This window comes from Scylla paramamosain, chromosome 42 (genome assembly GCF_035594125.1).
Source record: "Scylla paramamosain isolate STU-SP2022 chromosome 42, ASM3559412v1, whole genome shotgun sequence".
NCBI lineage: Eukaryota > Metazoa > Arthropoda > Malacostraca > Decapoda > Portunidae > Scylla > Scylla paramamosain.
Genome location: NC_087192.1, coordinates 1997501 through 2015000, shown reverse-complemented (window position 1 = coordinate 2015000; position 17500 = coordinate 1997501). Strand labels below are relative to the sequence as shown.

Sequence of the window (17500 nt, the reverse complement as noted above, 5' to 3'; positions counted from 1 at the left end):
TGTTGGTGGTGGAGGAGGAGTAAGAGAAGGAAAGGAAGGAGGATGAGGAAGAGGAGAGGAAGAAAGAAGAAGAGCAAGAGGAAAGGAAGATGGAAGAGAAGGGAGAAAGAAGAAAAAGAGAAATCAGAAAACAAGAAATAGATAACTAGATAAATAAAATCACTACAAATAAGTTAAGGAGAAAATTGAAGAAGATAAAAAAAGAAAACGGAGAAAGAGGAGGCGGAACAGGAGAAAGAGCACGAGGAGGAGGAGGAGGAGGAGGAGGAGGAGGATGAGGAGGAGGAGGAGGAGGATGGAACAATAAGAAATTCCCCCCTCACATCCACCATTAATCATGCCCCACCTCTGACTTTGCGGGGGGGATGCGCCCCCTAGCAACAGCCAGAGAGAGGGAGAGGGAGGGAGGGAGGAAGAGAGGGGGAGAGAGAGGGAGAGTAAATGATAAATAAAATGAATGACGTTGATAAATATACGGTGTAGAGGCAGAGAGAGAGAGAGAGAGAGAGAGAGAGAGAGAGAGAGAGAGAGAGAGAGAGAGAGAGAGAGAGAGGATGAATGGATGGACCAATCAGAACATTTAATAATCATGAAGGATTAATTACAATATACCATTAATTTTCTGTTCTTATATTTGCATATTTTATGATTTTCTTTTCCTTTTCTTTATCATTATTATTCTATTATTTTTTCACAATGTTGAGTATAATTGTTTTTTTTTTCTTTGTCCCCTTTGTTTAGAATATAAATATTTCTTTTTCATATAAATGTACCCACTGAAGACTTTTTATTTCGAATCCAGGCTGACCCATTTACGAAAAGAACATGAATTCACATCTGTGCTACTAAGTTCTATCCACTTCAAGACTACACTCACGCAGGGCGCACCTCAGTCTTCTTCTTTTCATATATTAACGTGTTCTGAGCATATTCCGTTATGGTAAAATTTTCTGCCTCATCTTGCTGCTTTTCAGTTTAGAAGAACCTCCGCTGCATCGTCACTTTACGAACAATGAGCAAAATGGGATTGGATTGAGTTATAATGTCACCTCTTCCTCATTCAAATAGTCCAGCTCAGGAGAAAATAAAGTAAATAAAATAAAAGCAGAATGGGAGTGTCACAGTAATTTGTTGTTAAGGTCTGATAACACTGTCACCCTGTTCTGTCTTCAAATTTGACTTTAGATTCGTGATATTAGCCGTATAAGTATCGTAAAGGATTATTATTAGTATGTGTACAGTTCCCAGAAGCTTCAATGATTTATTGTACTACAGGTAAAAAGAAAGAAGAAAAAAAGAGAACTACTTTCACCTTTCACATCAGTAGTTCTTTTTGATCTTTGTGAAAGTTGTAATGCAAGAGAATTTAATCTATCTATATATTACATAATTTCCGTTTGATTTATAGACATTGAATTACTGGACCTCGTGACGTCCCTCTTTTGGGTGACTGTGCATGGTGGCAGTACAAACACACAACTGGATGGAGAGATGAGGACCCACATTCTTAAAGCACCTTGAAGTATTTTTCTAAGACCACAAAATCATTAATCAGGTTCTCATCTTGTGACTCCTGTGACAAAGTAGAATGCTTGTTAAACTATCACTAGAATCACGAAAATGTCCTTGAAAATTTAAAAAAATGACTTTCACTAGAGGGTGGTAAAAATATTCGAGATAAGACAGCGAAACCAAGGGAGAAGAGAAGAGAAGTAACTGTTGCTGGGGTGGCGTAAAGTATGTAAACACGTAGCTGGTATTTGTTTACTAAGAGGGGTTCTGTCCAAGGGTAACAAAAAACCAGCAAATTAAATAAATAAATAAAAATACAGATAAATAAATAAATAACAAAGGCCCACTGAAGATGGCAGTCCCAGAAGAGTATTGTCAAAAATGAGTATTCAGAATTACGAGAGGTGTGAAAAGATGTAGTGTCTGATGATGATGATGATGATGAGTATACATAGTGATATCAAACCACATCTATGCTACTGCCCTGTACACTCCAACAATCCTCAGTTTTCCTTTATAATGTTCCTCTTTGCCATGGATGGATTTTATTAATGAATTTCAGTGTTGGGGAGGAGGAAGAGGAGGGAGAGAGAGCGAGAGTGTGGCGGGTGACGGGTGATGGGTGATGGGTGAGGGAGGAGGAGGGATATGTTATTAATGGGTGAGTTTGCAAATTGATTGTGATGGACTGAGCCGCCTGTGTGATGGCGGTTCGATCCGGGCGCTGAGTGAAGGGAGTAATCGATAAGAGAGAGAGAGAGAGAGAGAGAGAGAGAGAGAGAGAGAGAGAGAGAGAGAGAGAGAGAGAGAGAGATCGACTGACTGACTGACTGACTGACTGACTGACTGACTGACTGTAGACTGATTAACAAACTGTAAACTGACCTACTGACTGACTGACAGACGTCCTATCTTCCCTTATCTCTTTGCCTGACTGACTGTACTAGATTGACTGACTGTAAATTGAGTGACTAAAGACTGAGCGACTGGCTGAGAATGGTCGACTTGATTGTAGACTGAATGACTGACTGGCAGACAAACCATATTTCCTAGCGCCTTTATTTGACTGTAAACTGAGTGACTAAGAATGACCGACTACCTGATAACGTAACTAAGTAACTCCCTAAAAAACACCTCAACTTTCCTGGCGCCATTCTGCTAAGCCTTCTAACCCCATCTCTCCCCTTCACCGCCGCCTTCAGGAAGTACAAATTTGAGTGCCGGTGTGGCCTGAACGCTTCTGGGATCACTGCCAGCTCGGGGGAGGATGTGCCGGACGCGGACAGTGCCAAGGACGCGGTATCTGCAGGTAAGCACTAAGAGGAAACGGAATACATTTACAAAAATTAGCAAGATATGGATAAGATGGACTGCTGTTAATATTACCTCCAGCATCACCATTTATTCCAGTTACGAACGCACACCACCACTCGTCTTTAGATTACACTGACTAATAAATCATCCCATTTTCTTTCCCTCCTTCTCATGGTGTGTGGCTGCGAAGGTACATCAGCGGGGAGAGCGTGTGCCACTGCTTTGAGGAGTACCGCGGGGTGAATTGCCGCCACCACTACACTTCCATCCCTGCGCGAGACTCCTGTGAGTGCACCGACGGGAGGGAGTGTGAGGAGGAGGAGGGTGAAGGAGGAGGTCGAGCACATATGGAGAAGGAGAATGAAAGGAGCAGTACATAGCGGAGGAGGAGGAGGAGGAAGGAGGAGGATGATAAAATGAATAGGAGTACATAAGGAGAAGAAAATAAGGAGGAGAATAATGACGGGAACAGAAGAAGGGAGAAGGAAGAAGATGACAAGAGCAGGAGAAAGAAGGAGAAGGAGGAGGAAAATAACAGTAGTACATAGAGAAGAGGAGGAGGATAAGGGGAAGGAGGATAGGGAAAGTAGAAATATGTAGAGAAGGAGGAGGTGATGGGGAAGAGGAGGAGGAGAAGGAGGATGAAAAGAACAGCACATAGAGAGAAGAAGGAAGAATAGGGAGGAGATTAAAAGAGAAAGAGTAGATAGGAAGAAGGAGAAGGAGGAAATGATGGTAATATTGATGGTGATGGAGGAGTAGAAGGAAGGCAGAAGAACACAAAAGGAAGAAAGGAACGTGAGAAAAAGTAGAAACGATGATGGAAGAGGAGGAGGAAGAGTAAGAGGGAGAGAGGACAGGAAGGAGGAGGAACATGAAGAAGGGAGCGTAAAAAGATTAGGGAGAGGAGAAGGACGAAGACTATAATAGAAAAGAGAGGAGAGGACATAATGAAGGAAGATAGAGAAGTAAGATGAAGAGATAAGACATGAAGAATGAGGACAACAACAACAACAACAACAACAACAAACAATAAATGGAAGAGAAAGGAGAGCAGGATTAAAAACAAATTTGCAGTAGAGAAAGGAAGAAGGAGGCGGAGGAGGAGAATAACAAGAAATACGTAAAGGAGATAGATAAAACTCAGAAATAGACGAGGATGTGATTGATGGGGAGTAGGAAAAAGAAAGGGAGAACATGAGTAATAACACTAAAAGGAGGAGGAGGAGGAGAAGAAGAAAGGAGCGTGAAGAAGATATGAAGGGAATTTGAGAAAAAAGGAGAGGAAGAACAGGAAGAGTGACAAGAAAAAAAAAAGGAGGAGGAGGAAAAGGAGGAGAAGAAGGAAAAGGAGGAGAAAATAGGGTAGTATCTCAAGTTCCAATCAATTATCAAAAGACATCAATGAGAAAAAAAAAAATGTATATGTTTCCCAGCGTGTGAAGGAAAGACCAATGGCTCTCTCATTAAAGGGCCTGACAACATTCTCCTAGCAATACTAGGAGTGTGTTGAAGCATTAGGGACCGTGTTGCAATATGTTTCATCTCATTTTCTAGTAGTTTATTGATATTTTTTTTGGAGGATTAGTAGAACCATTTTCTCTCTCTCTCTCTCTCTCTCTCTCTCTCTCTCTCTCTCTCTCTCTCTCTCTCTCTCTCTCTCTCTCTCTCTCTCTCTCTCTCTTATCTCTATCTCTGCTATTATTACTATTTCTACTACTACTACTACTACTACTACTACTACTACTACTACTGTATTTTCACTTTTTTCCTTTTCTTTCGTTTTTCTTTTCCTCCTCTTCCTCTTTCTCCTTTTCTTTCTATTCCTTCTCTTCCTGTTCCTTCTCTTGCCCTCTTCTATCATTTTAATTTTTACTACTACTACTACTACTACTACTACTACTGTTACACATTGGACCATCACCACCGCCGCGCCGCCGTCACCATCACCACCACCACCACCACCGCGTCCCTCCCCGCAGCGTGCCAGGGCCTGCTGGGCTGCCATCACCTATGCCACCTGCAGATCCTGAACCTGGAGGAGGTGCCCCTGTGCTCCTGCCGCGCCGGGTACCGCCTGGTGGACCGAACTCAGTGTGTGCCACAAGGTAAGGTGTGTGTGTGATAATGGTATAATGATTAATGATTTCACTTTTTTTGTATGTTGATGATCTTAGAACTGTTATCAAATTTTCAGAGGAATAGAAGTAGGTATAAAGGTAGACATAGATGTAGATATCGAAGTAGAGAAAGAGTGAGAGCGAGATATTAATGTATTCTAAGAGTGAGTATTGTACGAGTATTCTGTTGTACCCGAGACGAGTGGGACGTGGCGGTGGTGATCGAGGTGGCGCAGGACGAAAATGGTGGCAGCGGGACGGATGACAGCGAGAGGAGCGCCGCGAGAAGCTACGAGTACACTGAGGAGGAGGCTGTGAACAACGTAAGCTGTACGCATATATACTTGGCACACCGCTGGGGAATGGATGGAAATACTTAGAGGGAAAAGGGAATCTGCTACAGAGACAATAGGGAAAACTGTAAACGTATCATTAGGCACTACTATGTTTTTATTTGGGTGCTCGCCTGATGGTATACTGACGGTGAGGAAAGTCTAAGTATAGCCGATTTTCTTTATTCTTTTCACTTTGTTTTGCGTGTGAATTTTCCATTTTTTCCATTTTTTCTTTGTCCTTTTATGTGTGAAGGAGTTAGGTCAGGAAAAATGCGTTCGATGTGTCGCTCCCTAAAGTTAATTATAGGAGGACTAGTTTAGTTCCTGAAAATACAAGATTATGTAATGATATATTAGTATATTACATTCCCCTTTCTCCTATTTCCTTTTTTTTTCTCTCATTCTAGAGAATACAAGATTATGCTGAGATGATTAGTAAATTACATTCCTTCTGTTATTGTTCTTATCGTCAAATCAAGTCAAATTAAATAATGGGGGACAGACAGTGTGGTTGAAAGTAGTAAAGAGAGAAGAAAAGGTTGAGTGAAGAATATTGAAAGAAGTATGAGAATAAATGATGACGGAAGTGCGTTTTGTTATCGTTGTTATCGTCGTTCCGCCTCTCATTATCTCCTCGCACGTGCTTATCCTCCCCCACGCAGACCCTGGATGTGCTGGCAGAGTACGGAGCGGCGGCCTACAACAGGAACCTCTCCGTCAGCAGCAGGTGTGTCTGGGAGAGTGCACGCTGGGGGGCCCAATACTGAGATGCCTCGAGGCGTTCTTGACTCCACTGGTTGTTTTCTGTCGCTTCTCTTAAATCAGTATATTCTGTTTGTCTGCCTGCATCTCTCTCTCTCTCTCTCTCTCTCTCTCTCTCTCTCTCTCTCTCTCTCTCTCTCTCTCTCTCTCTCTCTCTCTGAAGATGTGATCCAGATGTTTACATTTAGCTATGGAAGTTATGGCATATTGTACAAAATTTTTCAGACAAATCAGTACCAGGCAATTCCCTCCACCCATTACATCCTCAGTTTCTCATAGTCTTTGCGGAGTTCTTACTATATAGAGCAGTTCTAAATCTTTCATTCTGTTTATTGGTAAACTCTGGAACTCCTCGCTTGTTTCTGTATTTCCTTGTACCTTTGTCTTTAACTGTTTCAAGACGGATGTTTCAAGACAGTTCTCAAAATTTGGATGATCCTTTTTTTACACTTGACTCAGAAGAGACTGTGCCCTCACCTACAGTGGACTTTTTTTTTTTTACTTTGTTGTCATAGGCCAGTGCCCCTCCTACAAGGAAAATAAATAGTCCATATACCATTTTATATAATATTTATATACACGGAAAGCACTGGATTTTGAGACATGCACTTCCCAAAGTATATGTACTGTGATAATGCCATTACCGAGACAGGACACCGGATACCATGAGAACGTGAATAGTACCTACATAACATAAAGAAAGTTGCAAGAAACCATCAGGCCTATACACGAGGCAGTCCCTGTACTAAATGTATAGAAAGTTGCAAGAAACCATCAGGCCGCGTGGCAGTCCCTGTACTAAATGTATAGAAAGTTGCAAGAAACCATCAGGCCTATACACGAGGCAGTCCCTGTACTAAATGTATCTACCAGCCAGTCATCACCACCTAAGAAATCAACCATCTGTCTGACTGACCCCTTTCATGCCACAGGTCGGGGCGAGTGGAAGCGCTGGTGAAGGTGAGCGGGGCGGCACTGGCTCGGAGACTCGCCAACACCACCACATGGCACCAACACTTCCCCACCGCCACCCACGTCACGGCAGCAGTGGCGCCGCAGCTCTCCATTGGGGTGAGAACAAGAGTCTGCAGTGAATTTTTTTGTTCTCTAGTGATTATTTTGAAATACCTTTGTTCTTTCACAAATATTTTGAAATCCTTTCAAATTTCTATGTAACTACACACTAAGTGCTACAAAATGTACTAAGTGATGTTTTAGAGTCCGGGTGGTACTGGAGTTTTAAGAACATGAGGACTTAAGAAAATATGGGAAGCTGCAAGAAGTCATCAGGCCTACACGTGGTAGTCCCTGTTTTCTGAGATGCAGGGCTTGTGGTTAATACGTGTGTGTGTGTGTGTGTGTTGTGCTGGACTTTAGTCTCTCTCTCTCTCTCTCTCTCTCTCCTTCCCCTCTCACAGCCAGTAGGGGCGGAATGGCACGTGGGCTACCTACTGCTGAGGTGCCCCGTGTACGGAGGGCCACACCTGCGCTTCATCTGGTACAAGGATGGCAACCTGGTACTCGACCACAGCGTCACTAACTGGTGGGTATATGTGTGAGAGACGCTCTTGTTATTAGTTTTGTCCTGATTCAAGTTTTATTTAATTTTATTTCAGTAATTTTGTGCGCGTTATTTTCATGTAAGGTGTTGACCAGTTCTTATGTGGGATATATTTTGTAATACTGTGGTCAAAGAATTCTTATCAATACCTGCCTATTTACCCCTATTTTCTTGGCGAGTTCAGGTTGCATTGACTGGGAAGTTCTGGCAACACTAAGCGTGTGAATATATCGTGTCTCAATGTGTGCTGAGGGCTTGCAGTGGTTAGTCGTGTACCGTGAATATTATCAATTATTTTTACTTTACAACCAACGACATGCTCTATAGTTATTTGGTGCATGAAGCCAATTTAGGTCAGCTTGGAGTTAATAATTTTGGTCGCATGCCGTTTGATGATAACTTTACTTAGATGGAGTTTCAAGACAACAACAGTGAATTTCCGTCATAGTTTCACACACATTCTTATCGTAAATTGGGTATTTTGGGAATAATATAAAACAAGAAAATGCATATTTTATAAGTGAACAAGGAACCAGTAAACACTGTTGTACTGAATAGTACTACTACAGGTCTTTCTCGCCCAATACAAAGGTACGCTTTTTCATGTTGCGCATGCGCAGAACTTAGTGCACGAGTGCACGCAACACTCACGCAACACAAGAGTTGCCAGATGTCACCGGAAGATCCTGCCCATCTTCCGTCATTCATGGCTTCTTAAAATGTGATTATTACTATAGGTTTGGTATTTTTGAGTACATACAAAATAAGAAAATGCATCATTGTAAGTGAGCAACAATCTGTATAGGAACTATTGGTAGATATTCTGATGTTAAATTCTCCTAACTTAGTGTTTCTTGCGCATGCGCACCATATCTAATTTTCCCCGATGTGCATAGATATATGCTGCGCAAGCCCGGCTCGGCCAACTTAGTGCACGCAACACTGGTGTAGTGGTATAGTTTATTTGTATTTTGCATTTATTTTCTGAGAGAGAGAGAGAGAGAGAGAGAGAGAGAGAGAGAGAGAGAGAGAGAGAGAGAGAGAGAGAGAGAGAGAGAGAGAGAAAATGGGGCGGGGCGGGGAGGACAAGGGGAGATCCTCCCCTTGCGGAAGGTGAAGAAAATGAGTATAATTTGCACTGAATAAAAACTAAAATCATTCTTCGCCGCAATTGAAGTATATGAGGGGATTTTTTTTTATTTTATTTATTTATTTATTTTATTTTTTTTTTTTTATCCTTTAAGCCGATCGTGCTTACCACACGTTTAACGATAAAGCATCAAACGTAACAAAAGCTATTGGTACTGATGAGGTAATTAACCCAATATCACCGACAAATCCCGTTCAGCAGCATTCAGATAATAGTGAAAATTATATAACTAATTAGTGACATTCGACCTGACACACGTAGGTCAGTAGTCACACCTCTATTTGGCATATACAGTTGAAGCTCCCAAAAAACCTTTCGGTGACATCAAAATGAATGTTCTATGATCAAATTGTAAGCAAGATGGGAAATTAATATTTATTTCGTGTTAATCTAAGGAAATCTTGTCCCCTACTAAGGACATCCCTTGGAAAATTTCACTTTCCAGTCTGCCTTCTAAATCTGATTAGATTTGAGCTTTCATTATCCGGTACCCATCACATACTCGTACATACGCTGACGCTCAGCAGTGTTTTAGATAAGAACTATTGTTTAATTGAGTCTTTTTAGCTTATTCATTTAGTTTAGTTTATTATTATTATTATTATTATTATTATTATTATTATTATTATTTTATTTATTTATTTATCTTTTTTTTTTCTTTTTATTCATGCATTTTATCGATCTTGTGAAGCGATGCCTTTTAAGCAAGTTGTCTCGGCGTCAAAATAACTAACCCATTCTTCTCGACAGTTCTTACGAATCCCGAACACCTAGGCTACACATTCTGACGCAGAGAGGCGCGACGGAAAACTCATGTGAGGAGGTGGTGAGGGTGGAGGAGGCGCGGCAGCAGGATGGGGGCATCTTCCAGTGCCACGTGCAGGACCGGAGCTACAGGGCCAGCAGGGAGGTGGTGGTGGGCATGAACGAGTCTCTGGAACTTGTGTTGCAGCCCAGCGTGGTGACAGTGCACAGGGTGGGTGTAGTTGTTGTCTTTGTTGTTGTTGTTGTTTTCTGTTGTTACTGGTTTTCTTCTACTTTCTTGTTTTTTTTTTAGATTTTTTCGCTGTTTTGCTCTTCTTTCTCTTTTTCCTTTATTTTTTCTTCTTTTGTTTCTTTTTCCTTTTCTTTTTTTCTCTTTTTCCTTTTCTTATTTTTTTTTCTCCTCCTCCTCCTCCTCCTCCTCCTCCTCCTCCTCCTCCTCCTCCTCCATCAACCCACCGTCTTTCCTAATCTTTTCAACTCCTTTCCCTTCCTTCTTTACCTCTCCAATAAAACTCATTTTATTCCCCGGCGATCTCCCTCCGTAACCTCTCTTCCTCCCTCTCTCCTTCCTATTTTCTCTCCCTCACTCATTATCCTCTTTATTTCCTTCCTTCTTTCCTACCTCCCTCTCAACATCCACGCAGCTTTTTCGTTCTTTTATAAGAATGTGTCATCATGTGCATTTTGAAAAGTCGAATAACCAAATTTGATCCTCTTTTGTTTGCTGATCCTTTACTTATAATCGCAGTTGTGGTCATCTGTGATCTTGCAGAGGGATTTGTTTTTCTTGTTCTATTGGTCAAGGCGTTTCGCAAATTTTGGATACTCGTTATTATTTTACTGTACTCTATAGGGACAGGCGCCTTCAGTAGGCTTTTTTTTTATCACTTTTGTTGCCTTTGCCTGTGTCCTTTTAAAATACACAGTAGTAGTAGTAGTAGTAGTAATAGTAGTAGTAGTAGTTTAGTGACAAAAAAATGTGTTTTCAAAGATTTTTTTTACGTCATATACGGTGAACAAAAAGATTATATATGGTGAACAAAGACAGAATCATAACACACACACACACACACACACACACACACACACACACGTACATACGTTACAGTTTCTTCACTCACACCTTCAGGGCGAGAACGTGACTCTCTCCTGCACCACCAAGAACCGTCTGTGGGCGGAGCTGGAGCACTACCAAGCCCGCTGGAGCCAGGAGCCCGCCCACGCTTTCGCTGGCCTCACGCACGCCATCCTGCCCAGACGAGGCTACTCCATCACTTTCCACGGCGTCTCGGTCTGTGGGCATGGCGTCGTTGTTGTTGTTGTTGCTGCTGCTGTTGTTGTTCTTTTTTCTTTATCATCATCATCTTTTTTTTTTTCTTTTTCGGTCTCCTCCTCCTCATCCTCCTCCTATCTCCTTTTCTTTATCTTATTTATATTCCTTTATTTTCCCTAAATCATTCTTTTCTGTTCCTCAAAATAATACATCTTATCTCTCTCTCTCTCTCTCTCTCTCTCTCTCTCTCTCTCATCACTGTCTTAACTTAACGTAACACTTCTAAAATCTATAGGAAACAATGAAAGTAACGTGCATGATGCGGGAGAAGGAGGGCCTGGTGTGGGACGCGGACCGTGACCTGGAGGGCGTGGAAGAGGCCAGCGTGGAGGGCGAGGTGCACGTGGTCACGCCCGCCACGCTCACCTGCCTTCAGGAGCAACGTTACGGCATCCTCTGGCCACTAACAGCGGTACGTGGCGCTTGTCTTCGTTCTGATAATGTTTTTCTCCTACTTTTCCTCGTCCTCCTCCTACTTATTCCCATCTTCCTCCTGTTTCTCCCCCTACTCCTCTCCCTCCTCTTACTCTTCCTTTTCTTCGTTCATTTTTCTCCTACTTTTCCCCCTACTCCTCTTCTCCTTCCTCCTCTCTGTCCTGCTATAGTATCAACAACAACAACAACAAAAGCAAAGAGAAAGAAGCAAAGATCAGGAGAGAGAGAGAGAGAGAGAGAGAGAGAGAGAGAGAGAGAGAGAGAGAGAGAGAGAGAGAGAGATATTAATTAGAATATATTGGTGGTGCGTCGCCAGTAACTTGATCAGCACCCTCTATAGAATGCTGTCCAAATGAAGGTGTACGAAAGTTATTCCCTCAGGTACGATGCCGCCAACTTCTACTACTACAACTACCATCCTTATTTTTCTTTTTCTTCTTGGTTTTCTTGTTTCTTCCTCCTTTCTTGTTTCTTCCTCCTTCCTTCTTTAATCCTTTTTTCTTCCCCCTTTCTTCCTTATTCCTCGTTGTTTCTTGTTTCTCGTTTCTTTTTTTCCTTTCCTTCTTCCTTTTCTGTTTATTCTTCTTTCTTTCCTTCTTCCTCTTCTTTCTCTACATGTTCCTTCTCGTCTGTTAGGCCCATCAGGGGTGTTGCTGTCTGTTATTTCCTTAGTATTCTCCAACCACTATCAGTAGTCTCACCCCTCCCCACACACACACACTCACACAGCGGCAGCACAGTACAGGTTAGATGTATTCCTGCAGGTTGGAGTAATTGCCCACGAGCAGTGCCCCTCAGGATACACGGGAGAAGGAGCTACTCGCGCCTGTCACGCCCAAGCCCCGCCCACTGCCGCTACTTGGCGCACCCCAGACTTCTCCGCGTGTGTCCGTCCCGCGCTGACCTACCTCATGACGGTGACTACAAGGACCATGTTCTGAAGCGTTTCTCTGCTGCACTCCGACCATTTTCAAAAGGCTCTTGTTGAAGTTGCATGTTTTTTTCTTTTTTTTCAAGTATTTTTACTATCCTAGTGACAAAATAAGATTTTTATACAATTAACAGGAGAAAACCTCTTGAGAACTCAGTTAATCTTCTCTGCTCTATGAAAATAACAGTTGTGATGAGAAAGCCTAGCGTTTCAGGATACGGGCTCAAGCTGCCTCCTGTATTGAATGCCTTTTTAATTGGGTTAACCCTTTCATTCCTATGGTCGTCCTTTGTTACCGTTTAGAACACTGTGAAAGATTGTTTGCTGTGACATTTATTTATTTATTTATTTTGCTTTGACTTTTTTTGTAAGCTGCAGAACTTTTTATTTATTATTATTATTTTTTACGTAACGAGATCCCGTCAAAGGCAAAAAAAGGTGCTCCCATATATAAACTACAGGATTATGATAGACTTGTTCGGTAGTGAAAGGGTTAAGAATTACATATACCTGGTATCTCGCAACTGCTGCATTTAAGATTCGCTAGAAATCTTCCAAAAATCACTTTATATCCTATCAACCACTCAGGGTATTTCTTCAGTCTCCCAGATGTACACTAACGATTATTCTCGCCTTGGAGAATCCCTCTAAAATTAGTGTTTCATGTCTCATCAACAGCAAAATATTGTTTCGGCGTCTCATAAGCATCAGAAACAAGTGTCGTCGCTTTAAAAAAAAAAAAAAAAAAACTATATTAGAGCTCTCCAAATCACACCGTCCCAAATCGTATCAACTTTCACTATTTCCACAGCTTTCTGGGAAGTATCTGTCACCACCACCACCACCACCACTACCACCGTTTTTTTTTTTTCTTCTGCTGCTGTATGACCTCACTGCTGTGGCGCCGAAACCCAATCAATTAATAAATCAATCAGTCAGTTAGTCAGTAAATCAGTCAACCAGTCAGTTAATCAAATAATCAGTCAGTCAGTCAGTCAAATTAGTCAATTAGCCAATCAACAAGTCTTTCTTCTCCTGCGCAGCCACTACTTCTGTACGCGCGAGGCTACAACGCCCTTGCTGGCAACACTGCGGACGTGGCTAGGACACTGCTGGGGATCCTGAAGGAGGGAGAGCCAAACAAGACCTTATTGCCAGGGGAGGGGGCGACCGTTCTGAGGATTCTGGACCTTCTGGAAGCGGCGAGGAGACGGAAAGAGCAGGAGGAGGGGAAAGGGAAGCGCCAATTTCAGATCCCTCTCAGTGTGTTCCTGAAGGTGATACAAGTGTTGGTGGAGCAGCGAGGTGTCATCAGTGGCCAGGTGTGTGTGTGTGTGTGTGTGTGTGTGTGTGTGTGTGTGTGTGTGTGTGTGTGTGTAGTGTAAAGGAATGACCAGCAGCCCTATGGTTCTAGCTCCTTACCTTTGTTCATCCAGCCTCTCCTTCGGTTGATATAAGGCACTCCTTGGTATAAATTCTGTAGTGTGGGTATAGCTTTGAGTTGTCCTTCCTTTCTGTCTTTCGGTTTGTCTGCTTGGCTGTCTGTTTTTCTATCTCCGTCTGTTTGTGATTCAGTCTGTCAGAGTTTGCATGTGTGTTTTCTTTTTTTAATCTTCGTTCTTTTTCTTTCCTCCCTTTTTGTTTTTGGATCTATGCTTTGTCTTTTCGGTCTGCATCCCTGTCTGTCTTTCATTTTGTCATTGTCTCCATCACTGTCTGTCTTTTATTTTGCCATATTTTCTGTCTGTCTTTCCTGTCGTTCTGTATTTCCTTATTTTTTTTTTCTTTTCTATCCATATCCACCGTCTACTGTATCTCCTGTCCATTTTCTATTAATCTTCCTGTGTACGTCTCCGTCTTTCTATCTATACTGAAAATCTTCATCTCCCGTATTTACTTTCCTCCTGGCTACCTCCTTCCGCCATATGACATTGCTGAGGTGCCTTAGACTAAACACTCAATTTCTGTAGTCAGTTTCGTAGCTACCAAGAGACTTAGGCCCGTATTCTGAAACGCTTTGCTCTCTCACCACAACTATTGTCAAAGGCCACAGAGATGATTGGTCGGGTTCTCAAGAGTGTTTCTCCTTTTGATAACGTAGAAATCTTGTTGATCTATCACTACCTAAAAATAACCTTAAAACCCGTATAACTTCGAATAGAACCTTTTGGATGCAGTGGAGGTGAGGCCAGAAGTGCTTCAGAATATGATCTTTTACTGACCATCCTTCTGCAGGACGTCGGGGAGATGCTGCGGCTCACAAGGGGAGGACTGAGGGCCGTGGTTCAGGGCAAGGAGGTTAGACTGGCGGACCTGGTGGCGAGGGTAGCGAGTGTGTCGAGTGTGTCTCTGAGCCCAGCCACAAAGATTGAGTACCCGGCGTTCCTGAAGGTGGAGAAGCCCGTGGAGAAGGGAGGGAAGGAAGACGCTGGTAGCGGAGAAAGGTAGGAAAGGAATAAAGGTGCTGCAAGTGGGGATGGGGGATAATAGGGGATAAGTGTCATGAAACCTCCCTCTTGAAGGAATTTAAGTCATAGGAAGGTGGAAATACAGAAGCAGACAGGGAGTTCCAGAGTTTATCGAAGAAAGGGATGGATGGTTGAGAATACTGGTTAACTCTTGTGTGTGTGCGTGCGAGTATCTAGATCTGAGGGGATAACGAGGAGGGGAGTAGTAAGACGAATTTGGGAGATGATAGGGAAGGGATGCAAGCCGACGAGTGCTGTACATAACCTTATAATCAGAGGAAGGATAGTGTGTGTGTGTGTGTGTGTGTGTGTGTGTGTGTGTAGACCAGAAATTATCTACGCCATGCTTTTCTCAAGGATAAAACGGCCGTACTTTATACAAGCCTGGGTGCATCTTTTTTTTTTTCCTTTTTTTCAGAGGGTATCTGAAAATAGTGGGTACATGGAAGGTTACGTGACACGGCCAGAGTACATAAGGGTGCACAGTAGGCAAAGGTGTTTTAGGAAGAGTCATGAAAGAAATTGACGTTAAATTGAGACTGAAGTATTACAAATTGATGCATTCTATTAGTATATTACACTCAGGCGCAACTCATGGGTTTGAGATGTAGCATTTAGTTTTATTAAACATTTAGCGTTTAGATAACAGTTATTTAGGACCAAGTAACAATTTTCTATGTTTGAAATAGAGATCTGATACTTTTTTTTTATATATATATATTCTGTCTTAAACTAGAGAAAAATGTCAAACATTCATAATTATCCAAGGGGCCTAGGCGGCAGTCAGGTGAATTTATCAAAAGCTGCTGGAAGAGTACATGAACTTAGGAAAACTTGAAGTATACTAGTTTATACTGCTGCTGCCACCACCACCACCACCACCACTACTGCAGGCCTGTGGTGATGGCAGTCTCAGTGAAGGTGGAGGTGAAGACAGCACCACCCATACCGTCCATAGAGGAAGGAGGGAGGAGCAGACGAAGTACGCGAGAGGAGCACCTGAAGGGCGAAGAGGAGGAGGAGGAGAAGGAGGAGGAGGAGGAGATTGTAAGGATTGGCGTGCTGATGTACCTCCACCCTGATATTTTCCTCCCTCAGCCACGAGAGAAGGCAGTCCTGGGGTAAGCCTTGGTTCTGGCAACACTTTACGCTAGGGAGTGGAGTGGGAATCAGTCTTTGCAACGGGTCTCCCCTCCCACTGTTCTTCTTGGTGTCTAGGTATCTGTGGTCTTGTTATGGGTGTGTTATTGTTGTTGATGTTGATATTAATACTGTAGTAGTAGTAGTAGTAGTAGATAGTGTTGCAGGTGTTGTTGTTGTTGTAGTTTAGTTGTTGTATTTGTTGTTATTTCGTGTTTCAGTTAATTGCAGTTGCTGCAGTCGTAGTAGTTATTTGTTATTCATGTTCTTCTCTTATTGTTGCTGTTGTTTACCTAACTGCGAGAAAATAAGTTAGTTCATAAGTAAAGAGACACAAAGAAGGAATGAAGCGAGACTGAGAGATTAATACGGAGAGAGTCGGGGAAAGAAGAGAGAAAAGGAAGAAGTGAAGGAAATAATTCTAGGTAAGATGTGAAGTAAGAGGGACGACACAGGAATACATAAGACAACCAGACAGTAAGAAAGCGTCGGGATCTCTCACGGCCGTTTGTGATTGATAATGTAGAAGGAATGGAACAAGAGACAGAGAGAACGGTGTGAAGATAGAGAAAAAAACGTAGGTGATAAAGGAATGTTGCTCTGTAATTTTCTGTCTGTCTGTCTGTTTAATTTTCTGTCAGTGTTTATCTATTTCTATCTCTCTATTATCTAACTTTATCTATCCATCCGTCTAATCTTTTTTTTCCTGCAGGACTTCATATTTGGTGGACTGGCAGGTGGCGTCCCCGTGGGTGGAGGTGCTGGTGGTGGAGAAGAATGCTGGCAACTCCACTCACTCCACTTTCATGCCATTCACCACTACAACCACCACCACTGCTACCACCACCGCCAACACCACCAACGCCCTCAGTGTCACGTCTCATCTGTGGTTCTCCTGTTCTTTCCCTCCTAGTCGTGAACCAGTTGATGAAAAAGATAGGTGAGTTAATTATAAACCACTATCCTCACTACCCAACTACCACCACTACTATAACTACTACTAGTGTCACAACCACCACTGCTTTAATCACTACTTCCACCACCACCAGACTTGACAAGGAAGAGACCGAATGGAATGTTACCTGCGCTCGTCTTCAGGTGGACCCAACAGGTGTCCTTCAGGTGGATTACAATTCGTGTTCTTCAGCAGTGGAGGGTTCGGCTGAGGGGCTTAAGTGTACCTGCGAGGGAGAGGGTCTGTTTGGCCTTCTGCAAGTTTCCACTACTCCTGTGAGGGTGATTCAGGTGAGGGAGGCGGTGAGGTGGTGAGAAAGGTATCTGGCTGTGATATTCATAACTTTAGGTATTTGGAAAGTTGAGAAATTTATAAAAAAAATGGATGTCAGTTTAATATTACTCTCTTGAACAAGATTAAATAAAAAAAAAAATTCATCAACTCTCTAATTGAGTTTTCATCGTCTCTCTCTCTCTCTCTCTCTCTCTCTCTCTCTCACCTTAGCCCGCCGTAATGATGCATCTCATGCTATCTTCTATCGCTACTTTCATGCTAATTGCCCTTCTAATATTCCTAACAGTATGTTTTCATCCCGCGGCTTCGCTGCAGAAGGCTTTCTACTTTCTCTTAACCTTATTCTTTCCTCCACTTTAATGTAAGAGTTAGCCAGTATTCCCAATCTTTCATTCCTGCTTTTCTATGGCATCCAAGATATGACT

At 42.5% G+C, this 17500-nt stretch overlaps 2 protein-coding genes across 2 annotated transcripts in view; both read left to right on the top strand.

The window, feature by feature from the left end:
* Nucleotides 1-1190, top strand: part of LOC135093222 (uncharacterized) — an 11949-nt gene extending 10759 nt beyond the window's left edge. Inside the window, exon 4 of the mRNA XM_063992212.1 lies at nt 975-1190. Within this exon, the coding sequence (XP_063848282.1) occupies nt 975-1068 (94 nt within the window). The 3' untranslated portion in view covers nt 1069-1190. The remainder of the gene's footprint in view (nt 1-974) is intronic.
* Nucleotides 1191-1893: 703 nt separating this feature from the next.
* The window catches only part of LOC135093192 (uncharacterized), a 21958-nt gene continuing 6351 nt past the window's right edge, over nt 1894-17500 (top strand). Inside the window, exons 1-16 of the mRNA XM_063992167.1 lie at nt 1894-1916; nt 3017-3111; nt 4809-4934; nt 5145-5269; nt 5944-6008; nt 6976-7114; nt 7462-7586; nt 9505-9730; nt 10649-10810; nt 11088-11264; nt 12052-12204; nt 13262-13540; nt 14454-14662; nt 15580-15807; nt 16539-16766; nt 16876-17071. Coding sequence (XP_063848237.1) covers nt 1894-1916; nt 3017-3111; nt 4809-4934; nt 5145-5269; nt 5944-6008; nt 6976-7114; nt 7462-7586; nt 9505-9730; nt 10649-10810; nt 11088-11264; nt 12052-12204; nt 13262-13540; nt 14454-14662; nt 15580-15807; nt 16539-16766; nt 16876-17071 — 2556 coding nt within the window. The remainder of the gene's footprint in view (nt 1917-3016; nt 3112-4808; nt 4935-5144; nt 5270-5943; nt 6009-6975; nt 7115-7461; nt 7587-9504; nt 9731-10648; nt 10811-11087; nt 11265-12051; nt 12205-13261; nt 13541-14453; nt 14663-15579; nt 15808-16538; nt 16767-16875; nt 17072-17500) is intronic.